The sequence below is a fragment of the Pteropus alecto genome, unplaced genomic scaffold, assembly GCF_000325575.1.
Source record: "Pteropus alecto unplaced genomic scaffold, ASM32557v1 scaffold270, whole genome shotgun sequence".
NCBI classification, from domain to species: domain Eukaryota; kingdom Metazoa; phylum Chordata; class Mammalia; order Chiroptera; family Pteropodidae; genus Pteropus; species Pteropus alecto.
In genome coordinates this window covers 4633675-4654705 of record NW_006430735.1, presented here as the reverse complement: position 1 = coordinate 4654705, position 21031 = coordinate 4633675, and the positions used below count along the sequence as shown (strand labels likewise).

The window sequence follows — 21031 nt, the reverse complement described above, 5'->3', positions numbered from 1 at the left end:
TTATAATCTCTGCTTTATGGATAAGGGCAACTGATGCCCTAGACGGGTTAAGTGACTTGTCTAAGTTTCCACTGCTAGAAAGAGTGAAGTTGAGAGCTAAATCTGTTCTTCTGATCCTGGGTATAATGGTCTACCCTCTATGTCCCAGGGAAGAAGAGGTTTGAAGAAAGGCTCTATTGTATATAAAGAATAGCACTAGGGGACCAGCACAGTACAGGCAAAGACTGCACAATGAGAAACAGAATTAAAAAGAAAGACAAAATAGTACATTTTGGACTACTATGAAAGAGGACTTAGGAAATCATTTTCAAAGATGGATAAAGAAACTGTACCATCCCTATGAATAAACAAGACCATGAAAATTAATGAGGGAACCAGTTAATTTAGTTTACAGCACATTTCTTTAGTATTTACTGTGGGCATGTCACAGTGACGCTGAGCACAGGTAAGAATTTTATATGACATGCCCCAAGAAGCATGGACTTCTTCAAATTCAGAACACATAAGAAGGCCAGGGAGAGGGGAACCCTCATAGAAGACAGAACAAATCACTGTCATTTAAGAATTAATCTAAATTCTTATCCCATTATGTCAGACCAATCCTAAATTAGTATAGCTGCTTTATTTTAGCAGGGTCTGCAAAGAACCTGGTTATCTGCTACTGCAGCAACAGTGTACACTCCCGGAGCTTGGACAGCCTACAAAATAGGTAATAAAGACTGTGTGTTTAAGATGGAGCATGCACACTTCCCCTTGATATGCAAAGCTGCAGCTATAAGTGGATAAGTGTTCTGGGATTTATTTCTGTTTCAGTGTATTTCAGTAAACCAGAGAGTATCTAGTATCAACTGTGTCTCATATCCTTAAGCCTCACCCATCGACCTTTAAGAGTCTAATTTCCAAATTTAAATGGTCATCGTCAAGTAGTCTAGGCTCCAAATTTAGAGATTGACAGGCTAATTTTGGATGGTATATTTCGGTTGAGGGGGCTGGTCGATCAAACTCTTTTAAAACCTCTTTCTATTCCACTCAGTATTTAGAGAAAACAGATGGGATGCACCAGGACAAGCAATCATACAGCTTACATGACCCATGCAAGGGGCAAACAGCTGGAACATCTACCAGTTTGTTAAAGAAATATCATAGCCGACAGAGAGGCAAAGAAGATTCTGAACTAGCTGGCTGTGAGGGAGGTATCTATATCCTGAAATTTCTTTTCCATAATTAATGATATTAAAAATGCAATAGTAGGTTCATCTTGATAGGGAAGTTGTTAAAGACCGGTCAAAAGGGCTCCTGAAACCCAGTGCTTCCAAACCTCTTTCCCCAGGGCAAATGCAGATGTCTCTACTCCCCGCTAGATCCTGGGTACACTTTTGTGACACTAATTCAACAACCTGCTTCCCAGCAGGACCCCAGAAACCATCCTCAATGTGTAAGACATTTTTAAAGCTTTCTAAAGGAGGTGATGCACCACCGTATCTCCTTCTCTGTAACATCCAATATTTATAAAACACTTCCCTGTCAAGGAGAGCTCTGAACAGTCATCTTCCTATTGGAAAACAATTGCAAGGATTCCTACATCTTCAGTTACACTAACTCAACGATGGGATTCCAAATAATAAAGTTAAATACTTTCTTTCTGCGCCAGCATGCTACAAATGGCAGCAAACTCTAGCTCTGAGGTAGCACAGTGATACATCAATGAGGGTCCTTGGAATTTACCCTTTGACCCCATCTAAGGAGCACCTTTTAAATTGCTAATAGCCCAGCTAAGGCACTGAATTAAAATTTAAGCATCTTTTCTCCCAGAATCATTTGTCACCCAGGTAATGGAGGTGGTGTATCACAACTGTAGAATAGCTAGATAATTTTTCTGACAAAGTATGGAAACGAAGAAAAGGAAACAAACACACAAGCAAGAACTAGAGCCAGTACAACACGAATCATAACGTATCTTTGGTACCCATTAGAAATCTGTTAATATTCTCCCGTCCCCTTGAAGCTTAGGTTAGAAATGTGTACTGTTCTATAGTGTTTATGCCACTCTCTCCTAATATATGACGTCTGTAGTGGTTTTTTTTTTTTCCACATCTGTGACATATCTCTAATCTTCCAGAATGCATAGTAAAACAACGCTTACCTTAAGATATGAGAGAGGGTAGTCGACATCTGTACCTGTGTTCCCTCCTCTGCTCACCCCACTCTCATTACTACCTTGAATTTCAGTGAGGAAAAGTTGTCAAAGCGAAGTGAGAAAACTCAAGACAGACACTGGCAGGCAGCATAGTAGTATAAGATACACTGGTAAGTCAGTCATTGTATTTGCGTTTTTTCTTTTAGCATCTCTTTATTCTTGTTGACTAGGTAACGCAGGAGAGCGGGGATCAAGGACAAAACGTAGGGTTAGCACATATGCCACAATGAAGTGGCTTTTTTTTGTTGTTGTTTTCAAATTTTCCACCTGGCTTTTAAGAACAAGAGTTATTTCATGGTGATTTTCCAGCTTTTCTGAGGTAGATAAAACATGGACGATAGTAGGCTGAAGAACGCAGAGGGTGGCTAAAGCCTGTGTGGATGGGATTACTTTGAAAGAAATTTCAGTAGTGAAAGCTGAGCCTGTCATGTACAATACCACAGAAAAGAGGGAAAAGGCTCAAGGCTGTCCACCATTTAGGCAGGGTTTTTAGAATTTAATAGGTGGAAAATAGGATAATCTGGCTAGCAAAGAACAGAACTGTGGGGACAATGACAGAGCAAAAGGAGAACAGAGCAATGTACTTAGCTGGCACTCTGCTGATCAGACTAGACAGATATGTTGACTAGGCAAGAAATATGTATCCTCGGGACCTTAGTGAATCAAGAAGTAATATATATGACAGTATCACAAGAGTCTAAAACCAACAGGCTTGAAGGTTTAAGCTGCCCTTGTTTTCTGGATAAAGAACAAATTTTGCCTGTGTCCTCTGGCCTTTTATTTGTATACAGGTATTGTAATTGTAGTAAGCATGTCAGGAAAAGCCAAATCCCAACGAAATAATTAGTGAAATGGATTTTGAACTTTTTTTTCTGCCCTTTTGAGTTCTAGATGAACAAGCTGGCTTGCTAGAGACCCAGTGAGGTTAATAGTCCCAGTTGGGGCCTTTCTTTTTGGAGAATCACTGCTGTCATCACAGGCAGATGCTCTACTTTTAAATGAACATGCTATTGTAGGCCAAATGTTAGTAGTTAAACACCATCCTCACAGAAACACACAAAGCTATAGTCAAATTCACAAACACAGCTGGTGGTGAAGAAACTCTTAATGAAGGAAAGAAGTTCGTTATCGGCTCCAAGTCATTCATCATGACTTCCAATATACTTACTTAGACTGAGATTGTTTTATGCGAGAGAATAAAATAATAACTATTGACCTTGGTTTCTCTCCCCAATCTAAGAATAATATTTGTTAGAACACCCGTGGAAAATGAGGAAAATCACACGTAATGTTCCCGCGGGTTGATGTAGGCTCTCTCGGGGTCGTTGTTTTGACGATGTTTGCCAGGGCTCCGGTCTTGGTAGCACATCTGATTGTAAAGGGGGTACATCTGCTGAATCCCATCTTCCCTCACTGGGTTCTCATCTTCGTAGTCAAATCTCCTGCTATTTAGTCCATTCTAAAAATTCAAACATTGCTTACATTAGCAGACGGCTGTTAGCATTTTTCTAGCACGTTGGTGAAAATAGGAAAGAACAGAATTCGTTACAACCTGTCTCTGATTGCTTATCTCACAAACTATTGAATGGCAGGTTAAAAGTCAATGAATTATCATTTTTCAGTCATTTGTTGCTTTTAATACCTGAATAAGAGTGGTGGAAATTCCTAAATAAATTGTGACTAATTAATGGGAACTACAGTCAGTTTCAGGTTTTAAAATCTGGAATGAGTATTATCAATTACAGTAAACTGGAGAAGAATAGGCTGGGAACTTCGGGAGTCCCTCAGCATGGCTTACGCTTGGAATGAGTGCATGAGATATATAGAGAATTAAATCAAACAACCAAACCAAACCAAAACAAAACGAAAAATGAAAACCCAAAAGAAAACTCAGAATTCAGCACTGGGGAGTTAGAGAAGAGACACAGCAAAATGAACTGGTGTTTGAATCAGCTGAGAATAAGAAGCACTATCAGACATATTCTCGTCTTTTCTTCCTTGCTTGACTTTGGGTCACTGCTGATACTATAAAATACTTCCCTCCCCTGCATGCTCTGGTATCTTTGGTACTGATCCCTCTACTCGGTTATTGGTTTCATAAAACTTGATTACTTCTAAGAAGGATAAGCAAGCTTAAGAACTTTATAAAATCATACCACAGATGCTCAGATAGCAAAGAGGTGAATAAAATGAAATTTCATAGAAATCAAATGATGATTTAATAGGCATGGTGGCCACGAGCTCCACTGGGGCCCAGAAATAGGATAGCGTTACTCACAGAGTGCTGGAGACCGCCAACCTCTCTTTCTTTGAACTGAGTCTGCAAAGGCAAGTGTTCGGTCTAGAGAAAGAAGAAAGAAACAGGCATGCCCTTTAAAGCATACGGTAACACAGATCAATCAAGACAACTAAGACTTCTATTTTTAAAAGAGCCAATCATGTCTAGTGAAATGTCTGCCAACTGAGCAAAACGTTCCAGACGAGAACAGGAGAAGCAAGTACATTTCTTGAGAGTCTGTCTGTCTGTCCGTTCTCTCTCCTCTCTCTCTCTCTCTCTCTCTTCTCTCTCTCTCTCTCTCTCTCCCCTCCCCTCCCCTCCCTCCCTCCTTCCCTTTCTCTCCCTCTCCCTCCTAGCTCCAGATTTCCTCTGAAAAGAAAAAAATATCTGCTGCAGAAGCTTTCAGGCAAACTTGTTTAAATCTTATTTCAAGGAGGAATCAGCAGAGAAAGTCTCTTGCCTTTTCTCAGTGGAAGACTCTGCTATTTTGAATGAACTAAAAGTGGTTTGAGGTGCTAATGAACAGTTATTTTTGTCCTTATCGCTATGTGTTTTATATAGTCAACCTTCTCCTCCTGCTGCTACTCCCTGTCCCCCAGCCCCACCCAGCTTATACCCTAAAGAGGATCTTTCTCAGCTGCCCTTTGGCTTATAAACGCATACTTATCCTTCAGTCTCCAGGTCAATCTTCCTCTTTTCAGGGATGCCTAGTACTAAGCCCCCAGGCATAGACAGCCAGTCTCCTTTCTGTGCTTTCCTATTGTATATTATCACAATTATTTGTCCCCATCACTAGATTGAGCGTGCTGGTTGGAGTATTTTATAAACGTTCCATTTAATCTTTATAGTAATTCTATAAAACCATATATTTTACAAGTGACTAAAACTGAGGCTCAGAGTGATTAAGTTATCTCCAGTCACATACCTGAGAAGTGATGGATTGTGATTCAAACATGGATTCGTCTGATGCCGAATCCTATATTCTTATATCGCCTGCTTCTAGCTCAGTGCCTGGACAATAGATGTTTAATAAATATAACAAAAGAATGCCTGAAAATCCCAGCATGTAGGCATATTTCTCAATATGCTCTCCATTTTACTACCTTTCTTACACTGTCCTTCTGATCTGGAAGGTCTGTCCCTTAGTCTCTGGTATTTGAAATACTTCCCATCCATCTTGGCCTGACTAAAGTCTTTTTTTCCTTCCTACATGGCTTTTCCACATTGCCCATCAAAGTTAATTTTTCTACTCCCACTTTTCCTATTGTTCTTGTTTATGCCTCTATTAGAACACACATCATGATCCATCTGTTTTATAGTTCCTGATATCTGTATCTTTCACTGAGCCTTTCTTGGCCATTCTCCTCCATCCTGACACCCTAGCCTGTGGTTCTGCAATTAGAAGTCAACAGTTAACCAATGAATTTAATGAAACTGAAACTACCAAATCTTGATATCCCACATCAAGGTTATCCAAATTATAAATTATCTGTGACAAATTCATTCTCCCTGGTATTCCGCATGATTCTGCTGGTTAGTGCTTTCCACATGACCAGGTGACGTTGACAGTATACAAGTCTAAGGCTAGGCCAGCTTCACGGACGAGTGACCATTCACACAGGACCTAGCTTACTAGGCTCCCACTTTGGGGTTTAATGCTCTGTGGTTGTCATCTTAGATTTATTACTTTCATTGTGAATATGTTTTGTAAGTGGTCTAATGGGACAACGGAACATGCTTCAGGGACTTGTATTCTCAGCTCAAGGATGTCCTGCCTCTTGCTGCTTGTTTTGATTTAGTGCTGGGCCACCATGCCCCCACCCTGGTGTCCAGCTCCTCCTTTCCATTCCTCCCCAGACTTCCTCCTCCCTTTCCCTGTTCAGTGACTGCCAATGCCCTCTGCCCCAGAAGGGGCCTGATCACTAGCACAGAGAAGGTAGGGGTCAGGAGTGCATGGCCCTCTGCATCATGCTACATCTGGCAGGTGGTTGGAGGACATGCCTCATAAGGGCAAGCCTCTTACTTACTCCTGTTCTAGGTACCTAGTCTTGCCATCTTGACATTCTTAACTTTAAAACAAGGGGCCCTACATTTTCACTTTGCAATGAGCCTCACAAATTATGTAGCTGGTCCTGGTCCAAGGAATATGGCTCAGAAAAAAAAAAAACAACTTAAAATTAAAATTAGCATTTTCTTTTATTCGCTATTTTAGATTATCCCTGTTGCTGTTTTCTTTCCATTAATAGAGGTAATTAAGAAATGAATCTACATCACTGCTGTATCTGATTAGATGCTTCTCTGTAGAAAAAGCAAGTGCCTTTATCCCACTGGAGGCAGTGTATGGAAAGCAGGGGTATAGTCAATACTGAAAGAGATCACATCCTCAGAATACAGTGATTATGACCTCAAGAGTTCAAGAGAAGACTTGGCTGGAATATGTGCTAGTCTATGTTATGCTATAAAATTCCAAATGGTAAATGTAACATGACCAGAAAATAAATTATCATTCACACTTTCCTGAACACTCTGAGTAAGATTTGCATTTCGTCATTACCAAGGAAACACAGTAACAACCTTTAAGTCCATAGAAACCAGTATTCATGAAGGATACAGTGGAAGGCGTAGTCACCAGTATTAATTTAACAGCATTTGGGGTATTATAGAGTCGGAAAGATCTATTCTGTTACAATACAGAGAGATTTCAAAGAGCCATGACTAATAATAGCATTGCTTTCTTTTACTCATGATACGACGTATAAAACTAGCCAGAAGTGGTACATTTGACAATAAAAGACAAGACAATAAAAGAAAGAGTTCCTAGACCTAATCAGGAAAAAATGGTGTCTGGGCTCTACAATGTTCACATGTACTAACTAACAATAAGCAAATGCCTAAGTTCCTCTTCTCCATCCAATACTGTAAACCTTCGTCCATAAATTACTATATCTCACATGAGCCTATGAATTTTGAAATTGTAATACAATATTTAATCAAATTGTTTACATAGACAGGAGCCCCCACACACATACACTTAGGAATTGAGAGCTGTAGAAAAGCATGTTGTGCTCGTCTATATTGTTTGGCCATCCAATTTCTTACAAGAGACATAAGAAACTTAATTTAATTTAGTGGTGGGTGGGTCTATGCATTCTCTTTCTGCTAGTCCACAAACTACTTGAAATGTTGCATATTCTGATTTTTTAAAAAAATGAATAACCACAGTATATAGAAACATGTATAACACCTCACATATTTTTGGTGCTTAATATATAGGCAATGAATTAATCTATAATACTTTAACTGATACATGGTATATATCATTTTATTATTCTTGCATTTTTTTTTTCTTCTTAGAATGCCTTGGGCTACTCTAAATCTCTAATACATATTTCAGTTTCTGTACTTGCACGTATGTACTATCTTGCAGCAATTTCTATTGAACTACAGCCCATATTCGCTTTTCCGATTTACTAAAGTCATGCAGACTTTCATTCCTGGCTTCGAATGTGCTAAGAACACTAGTTTTTCAAGTTTTATTATATGGTATTTTAATAAATATTTTACTTTCCCTGGCTCAAGAAATAAGCCCAAATCTTCACTTTTTACTATGTATTATATTTAAACCTGTTTCCATCTAGACAATATTTTAAAATTCCATAAAGAGAGTTTTTGGATTTTTTTAAAGGTTTATTTTCAGTAATGACAGAACCAAGATTTCAAGTTGCTATTGTCAGGAGGTCTACAATAACTCTGAATACTCTGCTTGCTCTGGCAGTGTCCATTTGGATTCATTATTCCCACTACCAAATCTGAGTCCTGTTGGTCTTCTATCTTGTTTCATAATTTCATCTTAAGAGAGAAATGAAAAGATAAAACTTCGACATCTTAAATTCTAACAGGCTTTTATCTCTCAAAACTTCAACTTGACAAGATACCTAAAACTCATTACCTGTGGAAGGACCATCCATATTCCCTCAGTTCCTACAAGTGAAGATATACTACGTACCCTACAACATCACACCTACGCGTAATTGGTTTTCCCTCCACTGCTGCCTTCCCAGTTTAAGCATTTGCTAAGCTTCCCTGTCACATTCTTGGGTAATTTTACACTGCCACATCAAACATAACTAAATATTTTAATGTACACTCACTAATTTTTATGAAACCAGAGAATCTCAGATTATAGGTTATATGAAGAATGCATGAATGATAAGTATATTACTTAATTACTTTGATTCTGCTGAAATCTAAGAGCTACAGCAGATTACTGTACATTGCCCTCTTATATCTGTCAAGAATCTCTGAATCCTAGATAATACCACATTCTCATAAATCTTTCCTTTTTAGTTTGCCTCTATTTATGCTTTCGTTATTCTCTTTATTCCACTGGTGACGAGGGGAATCATGTCTCTTTATTTCCCCTGCATCAGAATTTCAGGTTAATATCTAGGATTCACATTGAAATTACCTTCCAGTGGGCTCTAAATAAAAGTTTCTGGAATTGCTGGGTCACAGGACACCTTGTCATTTTCCATGAGCTGCATCCTTGTTCCATGATCTGCATTGTCCTTCTGCTCTATTTTCTACAAGACGCTCTGCATCTGTCGGCATTCGTTCTCTCTTCCAAGTATGCCTCCACAAGCTTTTAATAGAGTTTCATCCTATCAATATATCTTGTCCTAATGCTTTGTCCTTATATTGACGAGTGATATATTTTTACTTTTGCTTCCAGTTATGATGGAGAACTAATATCAGACTAGTACTCCTGCCATAGATTACTAGAAAACTGGATAAAATACATGAAACAACAGTTTTCAAACACTAAACAACTGTGTTGCACAACACTGGAATCTCAGAGAATGAACACACACACACACACACACACACACACACACACACACACACACACAATAATTCTGTGACAGCCCTGATTTCTCTGCTGATTTGAGAAGAGGAAAACTCCAAGAAGAGCACAAGAAGGGTCTTACTATGCTGAGGAAGTATGAGTTCAGCATTCAGGCAAGCTGAGGTGGCATGTTCCATGGGACAGGGTACCAAAGTGAAGGAAAATCCTCATAGAACATACGAGACATTAAGGAGATACCCCAGAGTCACGCATTTGGAGTAAGAATAAAGTAGCTCTAGAGAACAGACCATTCTAGTCAACTTAACAAATCTTAAAGACAAGCTTCCAAAAATCAAGTTGATCTTAAAGTAAATTAACTGACTTCCAGAAAAAAACTCAATTCTTATTAAGGAATGATAGTAAAATTAAAATAATCCACAATATAAGATCCACAATGCCCAGCATCTATTTTTTTAAAATTAAGTTTATTGGGGTAACATTGGTTAATACAATAATATAATTTTCAGGTGTATATTATAACAGCATCCATTTTAAATGTAGTAATCATGAAAAAAATAATGAAGAAAAAAATTATAGAAATAAACCCAGAAATGACAAATATGTATAATGAATTAGTAGATAAGAACTTTAAAATAGTTATTGTAAATATGTCTAAGGATACAAAGGAAAACATAAACATAATATGAGAATTGAAAACTATGAAAAAGAACCAAAGAAAACTTCTAGAGCTAAAAAATATAGTATCTAAAACGAAAAAGTCATATGGCCCTAACAGACACTGCAAAAGAAAAGATCGGTGTATTTAAAGACAGAAACTATCCATACAAAGAACAAAAGGGAAAAAAATTAAATACAATCTTAGTAATCTGTGGGATAATATCAAGAACTCTACCATTTGTGTAACTGAAATCACAGAAGGAAGACAAAAAAATATTTGAAGAATTGTTAACGTTTTCTGAATTTGATGAAAAATATAAACCTATAGTTCTAAGGAGCTCAATGAACTCCAAGAAAGGTAAACATAAAACTACATCAACATATTTCAAAACTGAATTTCTGAAAACCAGTGATAAAGTAAATCCAAGATGTAGCCACAGGTAAAAAATAAAATACAGCATGCACAAATAAATAAAGATAAGAATATCACTGGTTTCTCATCAGGGAAAAAAAAAAAAGGCTAGAAGACAATAAAACTTTAAAGTGTCCAATGAAAAAACAAATCAAATGAGAATTCTATATCCCACGAAAATGTTCAAAAATGAAGGTAAAATAAAAAAAAAATTCAGATAAACAAAAGCTAACAGAAGTTGTCAGTAGATTTAATACTATAAATAATGTTACAGAAAAGTTGTTCAGGTTGGAAAAAAACATTGATTCCATACAAAACTTCATCAATTTAAAAAAAGTTTTAAAAGATACATTATAGTCCAAATAATAATAAGAATGCCCTGTCAAATTTATAACATAAATAAAAATATATAAGAATAATAAGAAAGGGAGAGAGGAAACTGAAGTATCTGTTAAAGTTCTTACATGATACATAAAGTAGTATAATGTTATATATTAAGGTAGATAATGATAAAAGTGCACTTGCTGAACCCCAGAGAAATCACCAAAAAAAGTAAAACCTAAGAGGTATAGTTAATAATTCAATAGAAGAGATTTAAAAATTACTAAAAATACTCAGTTAATTTAAAAGACAGGAAACGAGGAAAAAAGGAACAAAAAACTGATGCGACAAACAGAAAACAAATAACAAGATGGTGAATTAAGCTCAACCATAGCAATAAATATATTAAATAAGAATAGAGTAAACATAGCAACTAAAGTCAGAGATTTTCAGAGTGGCCATAAAAGCAATACTAAACTAGATGTTATCTATGTGAAATGTATTACAAATATAAAGACATAGATAGGTTAAAAGTAAGAAGATGGATAAACTCATACCATGAAAACATGAATAATAAAAAAAAATTAAAAACTGGAATGGGTATATTAATATCAGACAAAGTAAGTTCAGAATAAGAAAAATTGCCTTTATAATAAAGAAGGATCAACATATCAACATGACATAACAATATTAAATGTGTATATACCCAATAACAGCTACAAAAATACACGAATAACAAGAGACTTGAGAAGACAAATAGATACATTCACAAATATAGTTAGAATTAACACCCCCCTCTCAGTAATTAATGGAAATGTAAAATCAAAATCACTAGGCATCCCTATGTTCATGGCAGCACAATTTACAATAACCAAGACATGGAAGCAACCTAAATGCCCATCAACGGATGACTGGATAAAGAAGTTATGGTTCACATATACAATGAAATATTACTCAGCCATTAAAAAAAAAAAAATGAAATCCTACCATTTGCAATGAAATGAATGGACCTAGACATTATTATGCTGAGTAAAACAAGTTAGACAGAGAAAGATAAATACCATGTGATTTTATTTATATGAAGAATCTAAGGAACAAACAGAACAAACTAATCAAACACAGTCTCACAAATATAGAGGACAATTTGGTGACGAACAGAGGGGAGGGATTTGGAAGACTGAGAGAATGGGGTGAAGGGTTAAAGAAGTACAAAGTAGTAGTTGATAGATATCTTGGGGATGGGAAGCACGGCACAGGGAATGTAGTTAGCATTAATGTAATGGCTAGGTGGAGAGCCAGAGGAGAGAAAGTGTAATTAAGGGATCGTTTCATGAATTATACAAATGTCTAATGTACTATACACTTGAAACTAATAAAATTTTTTAAAATTTAAAAAAATATTAACAATGCAAAAAAAGTAAAGAACAGGTTTTTTTTAAGAAATCAGAGTGTACAGATAAAATAAAAAATTAAAATTCTGTCTCCTCCCCTTCCCTCAAAAGAAATCATTATGTATAAAGGAAACTTGAAAAATACTATCACCCAATGTGACCTGACATTTATAGAATACTATATATTTAACCATAACAGCATATACATTTGTTTTTGTGCACATGGAATAGTCAGTAAGATAGACCTTATGCTGGGTAATAAAAGAACCACAATATATTTCAAAGAATTAAAATCCTATAGATATGTTTTCTAATTAAAACAGAATTAGAAAGAAATTAATAACAAAACATATTTCAAAAACTCCAAAATGTTTGGAAATCAAACAATATACTTTATAAATAACTCAATGGTCAAAGAAGAAATAACAAGAGAAGCTAGAAACTATTTTTAATTTAATGATAAAGAAATCATAACATACCAAACTTTGAGGGATTTCAAAGAATTGCTTACGGAAAAATTAATAGCTTTAAATGCCTATATTAGAAGAGAAGATTTCAAATTAAGGATCCAAGCTTCTTCTTTAAGAAGGTGAAAAAAGAAGAGCAAATTAAGTCCAGAAAAAGGAGAAATAAATAATAAAGTAAAAAAATCAATAGACAAATATTGAACAAAATTAACAAAACCAAAGGTTGGTTCTTTAAAAAGATTAATAAAATTGAAAAACACTCAATAAGGAAAAGAAAATTCAAAGTAATATCAAAATGAAAATGGTGACATTATTACTGTTCTCATGTGCATAAAAGGATAAAAAAAGACGTGTTATGAACAATGTGATGTCAACTAATTCTGTCAACCTAGATGAAATGGACAAATGTCTTGAAAGACACAATTAAAATCTTTTCCACGGAGAAACTCCAGGCCCAGGTAGAATCACTGGTAGTAGAGTCTATTTAACATTTAAAGGACTAATACTACCCTTAAATTCTGCGAATGAAAGAGAACACTTTGGAAATCTTTTTAAAAGACTAACATCACTCTGATTACCAAAAACTGGACAAAGATATTACAAAAAAGAGAAGTTGAAGATTTTTAGTCATAGTATCTCAAACCTTAAACCAAAATAGCCCTCCACAGTTAAATGAATAAACAAATTATGGTGTATTCATAAAATGGGATACTACTCAGCAGTTAAAGAAAATGTATTCATACAACATGAATTGCAAAAACATTATGCTGAGCAAAAGAAATTGGATACAAAAGAGCACACTGATTCTCTTTATGTGAAGTTCTTTTAAAAAGGCATAACTAACAAATTGTGATAGAAACCACATTAGTGGCTGCCTGAGGCATGAGGTGTGTGTGGGGGAGGATGGCAGTGGTGGAGGGTGAAACAAAAAATTTTACAGGAGATAGGAATGTTCTTGATTGGGGTAGTGGTTACATCAATGCATACATTTGACAAAGCTTATCCAACTGTATACCTAAAGTAGGGCATATATTATGTAAATTATATCTCAATAAAGTTGAATTTTTTAAAAAAACTATACCTTTCCATTTTATCATAGTTATTCCATTTTGGAGGAGCATGTGTGTAGGAGGAGGTGAAGTAGAATGAGTAGTCACTGACAGTCCGGAATCTGGCATGATAAAAGTACGCAGTAAATTCTCAATAGTCTATAAGAGATTGCCCTTGATACAGGAGTTTCTCAGTTATATTATCCAATTACCTATTTGTGTCCTAGTGACTGAGGTCTTAATCTATAGAGATGATTTTATGTTAAAGAAGTTAACACATACAGGAATGGCTATCATACATAACTCACAAAGTATGGATTCTTCAAGACCTAAAGGATATTATATTCCAATCTATTAAGTACCTCTCTGAATGAATTTACAAAACAGTATTAAAACTGTGAACCAAAGGTCAATTTCCCTTTCACTTTTTTTTTTAATAGTTGTGAGAGTGGCTGACCATGTTGCATGAGTTTTATTAACACACAATTTACAGCATTAATTAGGTACTTGTTTAATGAGATACATAATTTACTGTTCTTCGTGATAATTACCCATAAGGGTAAGCTATTCACATGAATGTCTTATTTTTATAGTAGACCCTTGGCATCCACAGATTTAACATTGCTGGTTTTAACCATTCATGAGTGAATTTAAAAAGGTTATGACAGATAGTAATTTGTAATTTTGTTGAGACAAATCTGAATCAAGACCTAGGAGGTTTTTGTAATGGGATAATTATTTTGCTAGTTAATGAGCTTAGCAACTGCTCAATATCCATCTTTTAATGTGTCTTTATTATTCTCAAGTTTCTGAGTTTAAAAAAGATAGGGGTATTTAGTAATGCAGGGTTTCTCAAAATCCTGTGAAGTATACTCTATGAATGTCAAAAGGGGTACTGTACTATTAATCGATGATTTTATTTTAAATTTAGAAGTGTTTCCTTATTTTTTAGTTAATTCTTAGTTCTCTAGTATCTACAATCAATCATGATGGATGCAGATTGCCTCTATACATTGTACAAGTTAAATGTATAAAGTCTGTTTGATATTATTTCCCAAGACTTGAGATTGCTCGCTTACAACTCCTCTTTCACAATGTCCGGAAAGTAAGGTTCATTTTTATCTTCTGTCTATACAGTCCATCCTATGAATCCTTTCCTGTTGACCCCTAAAGTATTGACAGGAAGATTCCTCCAAACCTCGCCTGGTGCCAACACAGTGTAGATGCTCAAAAAACACTTATTGATGTACTATCCCTGCACAGGATCTGTTCTGACTTCTTCTCAGTCAGTAGGCTCCATAAAGGTCTTGGATGCTAGAACATGTTGGATGCTAGAACACAATTTATAATATAGTTCTAGATGGACTAGAAATCTTGGGGTCTGAATTTCTAACTTCAAGGACCATATACTTCTCCTACTCCCTGCCCCTTAAGATAGGCACTGTACAAGATGATTTAGATGTGCTCACATTCTTATATGATCTCTTTGAGGTAATTTTATCATTGTCCCCATAATAAAGATGAGGAAACTAAGGATTGGAGAGATTAAGTTAACATTCCCAAATTCACAGAGCTAAGATTCCAATTTATGTTTATGTAATTCCAAAATCTCTGTCTTGAACTATCATACAAGACTGCCTATCTTGAGTATATCCAGTCTCTTCCTAATTTAATTGCAGAAAGGGACTGAAAAGGAGGAAGACAATGAACATTTGAAAGGAGAAAGGGCACAAAACTGAGGGGAAAGACATGATACTCAGTACTTGCCAGCTTTGCCACCTGCTCTTGGGTTCCTTCCTTTCAACTGCTCAAATAAAACTATGGCCTAAGTTACTTCATCTCCTGTTGGGCTCCAGCCTCGACTAAAGGAAAAGAAATACAAGGCTATTCTTGACAGTTTGAGACTCTCAGCATTTTTGTTTGTTGTTGTTGTTTGCCATCTGCCCCAGCCCATGGTCATTTGCTGCAGGATAATACTTTAAACAGATGAATATTGGATATTTTATCCTACAAGGTAGCCTTGGATTTTTCTCAAGCCATCACAGAATTGTAACAGCCTAGATATTGTTGAAAATGTTGTCTTATCCAAAAGGAAGTCAGTATCCCTTCTTATCATTGGTAAACAAATTTCATTACTTCTACTGAGTATACATTCTGGATTTTAATTTTTCAAAGTTTTGGTCTCACTTAATCCTTACATTAAAATATACAAGAAAGTGATACTTCACCTAAATTATAATATGTATGAAAAGCAAAGTATCTAATTAAAGCAGACAGATGACAAAGGTGATGAAAAATTATCTGTGGGCAAACTAGACATCCACATACAATGCTAAGATGTCCCCAATCATAAATCCTACTCATTTCCAGGGCACTAAACAAATGATCTATATATTCATATGAACTATTTTCATTAACTAATAAATACTTGCACATTTTAACATCAGACTGCTATGCTGTCCTTGTCACAATGGGCATCTTTGCTCTTCAACCCTTTGCCCAAATGCTATACCAGATTGCCTACTCACACCATTTTATCTCCAAAATTGCCCATAAGGTAAACCTTTAATTCAGATATGTTAATGTCATTTCATCCACACCCCCCAAACACACTCAAAAGAGATGTTAATTGCCTCTTCTGTATCAGGTACAGTATTGTACCCTAAGCCACTGATCGCAGAAATATTATCCATCATACTGCAATATACTACCTTGTAAAAAGGTATGTTTTCAGAGACAAAATGACAGCAATCATCCCATTTCTGGCATAGTTGTGGAATGGTCAAAAATTTTCCATGCTAAAATAAAAACCAAACTCTAATTCCTCTCTAGAAACCATTAATATGAGCCTTCTCAAATCTCTTAAGTTCCTTAACTCATGGCACTGGAAAAAGATACGATGGTAAGAATTTCTGTGTGGTTAATAATTTATGCTATTCTTAGCAAAAAGTAATAATAATAATTAAAAAAAAAACCTAAAAAGAGTCTGCTAAAATCTTCAATACTGAACCATTTTAGACTGTGAAACAAAAGGCAGTATACTAAATGTAGGACATCACTACCATTATATCCCTTCCTATTGAAAGGTAAGATAATACAGGAATCATTTTCCTACCAACAATCTACTTTTTTTTTTTAATTAAAGATGTAACTAAAAGAGAGAAAATAAAATATGGAAAGATCTTTATCTGTTTGCTTAATGATTACTATCCCATAAACCAAATAAGGAATCTCTCAAACATATTTAATTAATAATTACATGTATATTTTCTCTGGGGTCTTAAATTTAATTGAATGGTATTTTTCTCCATTTCCTGAAAGGAAAAAGGAAAATATAGGTAACACACACTGTTTCTCTTTCTGAAGGAAGATAATCTAATAACAGTAAAGACAGTGGGACAGAAAAGAGAAATCACCCACTATGGAAAGCTAATATTAATCTTCAGGGACACCAAATTTGTAAATATAAAACCCAAAGTAGGCAGTTTTCTTTGAACTAGAGAAGTAACTGTAATCCTAGTTTGGCATGTTCCTGTATACAGACACTAAAGTCATAAGCAACCTGCATAAAGTCATCTTGAGCTGGAATCCAAGCTCATGAGTTAAACACAACCAGGCACATCAGTGATTAGCATGAAAGATCACAGCACCAGTAGTGGTTTGAGGAGTTCAGTGAAGCAAAGGATGCAGAAGGAGGGGAATCTTCCATGAAGACAAGTTGCTTAGCTAGTAAAATGAGTCAAGGGTCTTTTTATGTCTTTGACTTACTCTACAGTGGCAGTATGGAATGTTTACTTACTGATATACTCTAATTAGATGCTACTCTCACATGAGGCAAGAAACATGGCTTCCTAAAAGTAAACAACAGTTAAAATAGCATTTTATCATCATGTACACATGATTAAAATGGGTGAACAGAGCTTGGCTATTTTCTATTAGCCCCGAGAACAGGCTAACGACTACAAATAATAGGTTATCTACTTAGTGTGGAATTCATAAATACCCTTGAAAGATGACATCCCTTCACTTGATGGTGAAAGTTGCCACTCTATTACGATATGAGCATTTCCATCGTTTAAAACAAAGAACTAAATGTGGACTTTGGGAGAAACAGTAGAGGGTACTGTTTAAGTCAAATTTAAAAATATTAACACAAAAAGTATTGAATTTAATTACATATTAACAGTGTTTAAGGGGACATAAATTATCTACTCCTTGCCCAGGCTGGAGTGGCCCAAGGCTGTGGGCAACTCTGGTTGAAAGTGATCATACCTAGAGAGGCCTCCTTGGGAGCCATCGGAAGGTGTTGCTGAAGCAGCAGCAGTCCTTTCCTCAGTCCCGTGTAGTTGGTTAGTTCAGACGTAATGTTTATGGGAAGTGCCATCATGGTTGGAATATCTGGCTTGAGATCTGATGGGAATTTTGCTTCTGCTGTCTAAGGGAACCAAGCTCTACAGAGGTGAACTTAAGTTTTCTCTAAATGAACTGGAAATTAAGTCTGTCCTCTGAGTTAACCTCATCATTAGTAATACTCTAATAATGGGGATGCAAAAAACCTTAGGGGCTCCTGCTCTCCAATCTTGTTTCATGTGGCTTATTTTTCAGTTAAACAACAAAGCAAGGCAGTTTTAATGCAACCTCCTTAAAAGTGGGAAGCCTGTCTTACGGTTTTATTTTTTCTTTTCTATCACAGTACCCAGCATACTGTAGGTATATAACCACCTGGTGCTCGGATCTGATTATATGCCCAAATCATGCAGATTCACAATTTCTTATCTGAAACTTTTAGGAATCGTTGCATTTTGGAATTTAGAATTTTTAAGATTTTTAGAAGAGTGATAGGTACTTATTCCATATGTTTATAAGACATCTCCAACAGGGTCTAGTAGAGAACCCCATAATCAAGCATAAACATATTTCTGCAGTGGAAAATATGAGTATCCACATTAAGTGAAGAAAGTAATGACTACATATAATTTCAAGAGAGTCAGCAGTTCAGGTCAGATTTTTTGGTGCAAAATGAGTTTGGAAAAAACTTTAGGTGCTGAGAGATATTTGAAAATGTAGGTAACAGATTACGGACCTATAATACATACCACAGGAATGACAAGAGGTAAGAAGCTAGAGCAATCAAGATAAGCTATGGAGAGGTGGAGATTAAACCATATTAGTGGAAACGCAGATGTCATTGGTGAGATGGGAGAACTCATGTGACCACACTGAGGATACTGGGCTGAGTATGGTGGGGTACTATCACAGAGTGCCAGACTTGGCGTCCCAAGCCCCACGTGCAACGTGGTGAAAGCAAACCTGATAGATAATCTGACCAATGACAGTGATGATGATAATGAACATGGCTAGGTCCTCAAAGTGCAGAAGAATCCAGCATTTTACTACCAAAAAGAGGCAACAGAAAAAGGAAAATGAGAGAAGGCAGAAAACACCAATAGACATAAAGACCTAAGTCAAGTCTGCAGATTCTGCAAGCATATACAAAAAGAGAATAAGAGGAAAAAACAATACACGTAGTTCACATGCTTCATAAAAGGTTTATGGAACAGAGTTATATTTGTCTGTGAGAAGGAAAACAGCAGAGATTATTACTACAGATTGAGTTAAATCGTAAGAACAATCACATTCTATCCAGGATTTTGGAACATAGATTTTTCAAAAGCACAATGAAAGGAGAAAGAAATACCAGTTCAATTGTAGGAGGGAGTATATTATAGGGACAAGCTAATCTTGAAGAGAAGACAAAAGACTATAAAATCCCTGGGTAGTGAGTGATCAGCCTATGTTACAGACATTTAACCAATGTGAGGTTTGGAAGGAGGAGTACAAGGGATAGGGCTGCTATGTCCTGAAATAAAAAGTGGGTAAGAGTTTATGGGACCCCCAAAATGATAAAAGTGAATCAGAGTTGAATCAAGGAATTCTGATTGAAAGCATCATGCATTATTACAGGTAAAAGATCCAGAAGAAGCAGAACTTGTGCAAGTCCTGAATAATGACAAGATGCAACAAAATGGGAGGGGTTAAATGTTATCACATGGAGGAAAACACTGCTGCTTATGTGAAGATGAGGAGCAGCTGGAGGTTCAGAAACAAACCTTCCTCGTTCGCAGAGATGAAGCATGTCATACTAAAGAAGAGTGGCATGCACTTGGAAGAGAAGTCATGTTTTCCTAACAGGCCAGAATGGGTAACACATCAAAGAGAGCGAGCACCATCTGTGTATTAAAGGAAAAGACATAATGTTTGCTTTTGATTGTAGCCTGGTTTCCTTTTTTTTTTTTTTTTTAATGTTGCATTTCTATGTAATTTGCCTAGAAGAGAGGAGAGAAAGAACATATTTAATGTAAGTAGATTCAAAAGCTGCACAAATTATCTATCAGTTTCCCTCCAAAGGAGTTGAGCATGTTTTGCTAGAATCTCATTTTTAGTTTAAAAGGATTTAGAGAAACTTAGCAATACAGGTAGAACAGATAAAGGTTCTTAGAAAGACTTGTACAGGATTTCTAAGTCAGTCTAGGTGCTCTACAGTGTTCAGAGAACACATGAGGCCTCTAACAAATGCGCACGGTAAACGGCACATCAAAGAAACCGGCAAACAGGAAAAATATCCTTCTGATAACAATTTGGGGCTGGAGAATCCTCTTGTAGATATTATGGCACCATAAGGATGAAAGTTTTACTGCTTAGCATGTTCAATAACTGAATGTAGAGACTCACTTTAATTTTCTTCTTCTGAAGTCAATTTTGAATACTATACCGTCTTATATTTAGTATGGTTTTGGGAAACATAAATTTTTAAAAATGAATGTGTAAGGAAGCTAGGTAATACAAATTTATTTTCTGTGACAGAATTCAGGCTAACTTTAGATTCTTTAAATGTGTGTAAGTTAGACAGAAAGGATCTTGTTTTTATTTCTAGCCTTTCTCATCTAGAATTAAACATATTTATGACATTTCAAGCTCATGTTCATTTTTGAATATGTATTTTAACTTAGCATCATTTAGGCTTCTGCATCAAAGTGATGAAGGCCCAGGATACATCATGTATGGGTGGTGATGGGATACATCATAAATGGCTGAGGTGGGGAACGATGGTGTGAGGCGCTGGAATAAGGAAGAAAGGGGATCATGGAAAGAAGTATCTGCCACACACACAAGGGGAAGAGATAAGCACCAAGTCTATAAGGCCTAAAATCTACTTGCAGAACTCATGGAGAAAAGTCATAAAATATGACAAGTATCCAGATGACGGAGGTATAACAGTACAAAGTTCTCTATTTACTTTAAAATACCATTTTAGTTGAATCTGCATTCATTTTAAAACAGAACATTCAAAGCAGAGAAGGCTCAGAATATTTACACAGCTAATGCCAACGA

General features: G+C 35.9%; 1 protein-coding gene across 1 annotated transcript in view; it reads right to left on the bottom strand.

Annotated features, from left to right (window-relative positions):
- Positions 1 to 603: 603 nt before the first annotated feature.
- The window catches only part of NECTIN3 (nectin cell adhesion molecule 3), a 104512-nt gene continuing 84084 nt past the window's right edge, over positions 604 to 21031 (bottom strand). The window contains exons 9-10 of the mRNA XM_025051420.1: positions 4476 to 4538; positions 604 to 3656 (exon numbers count right to left, since the gene is read on the bottom strand). Of these exons, the coding sequence (XP_024907188.1) occupies positions 3477 to 3656; positions 4476 to 4538 (243 nt within the window). The 3' untranslated portion in view covers positions 604 to 3476. The remainder of the gene's footprint in view (positions 3657 to 4475; positions 4539 to 21031) is intronic.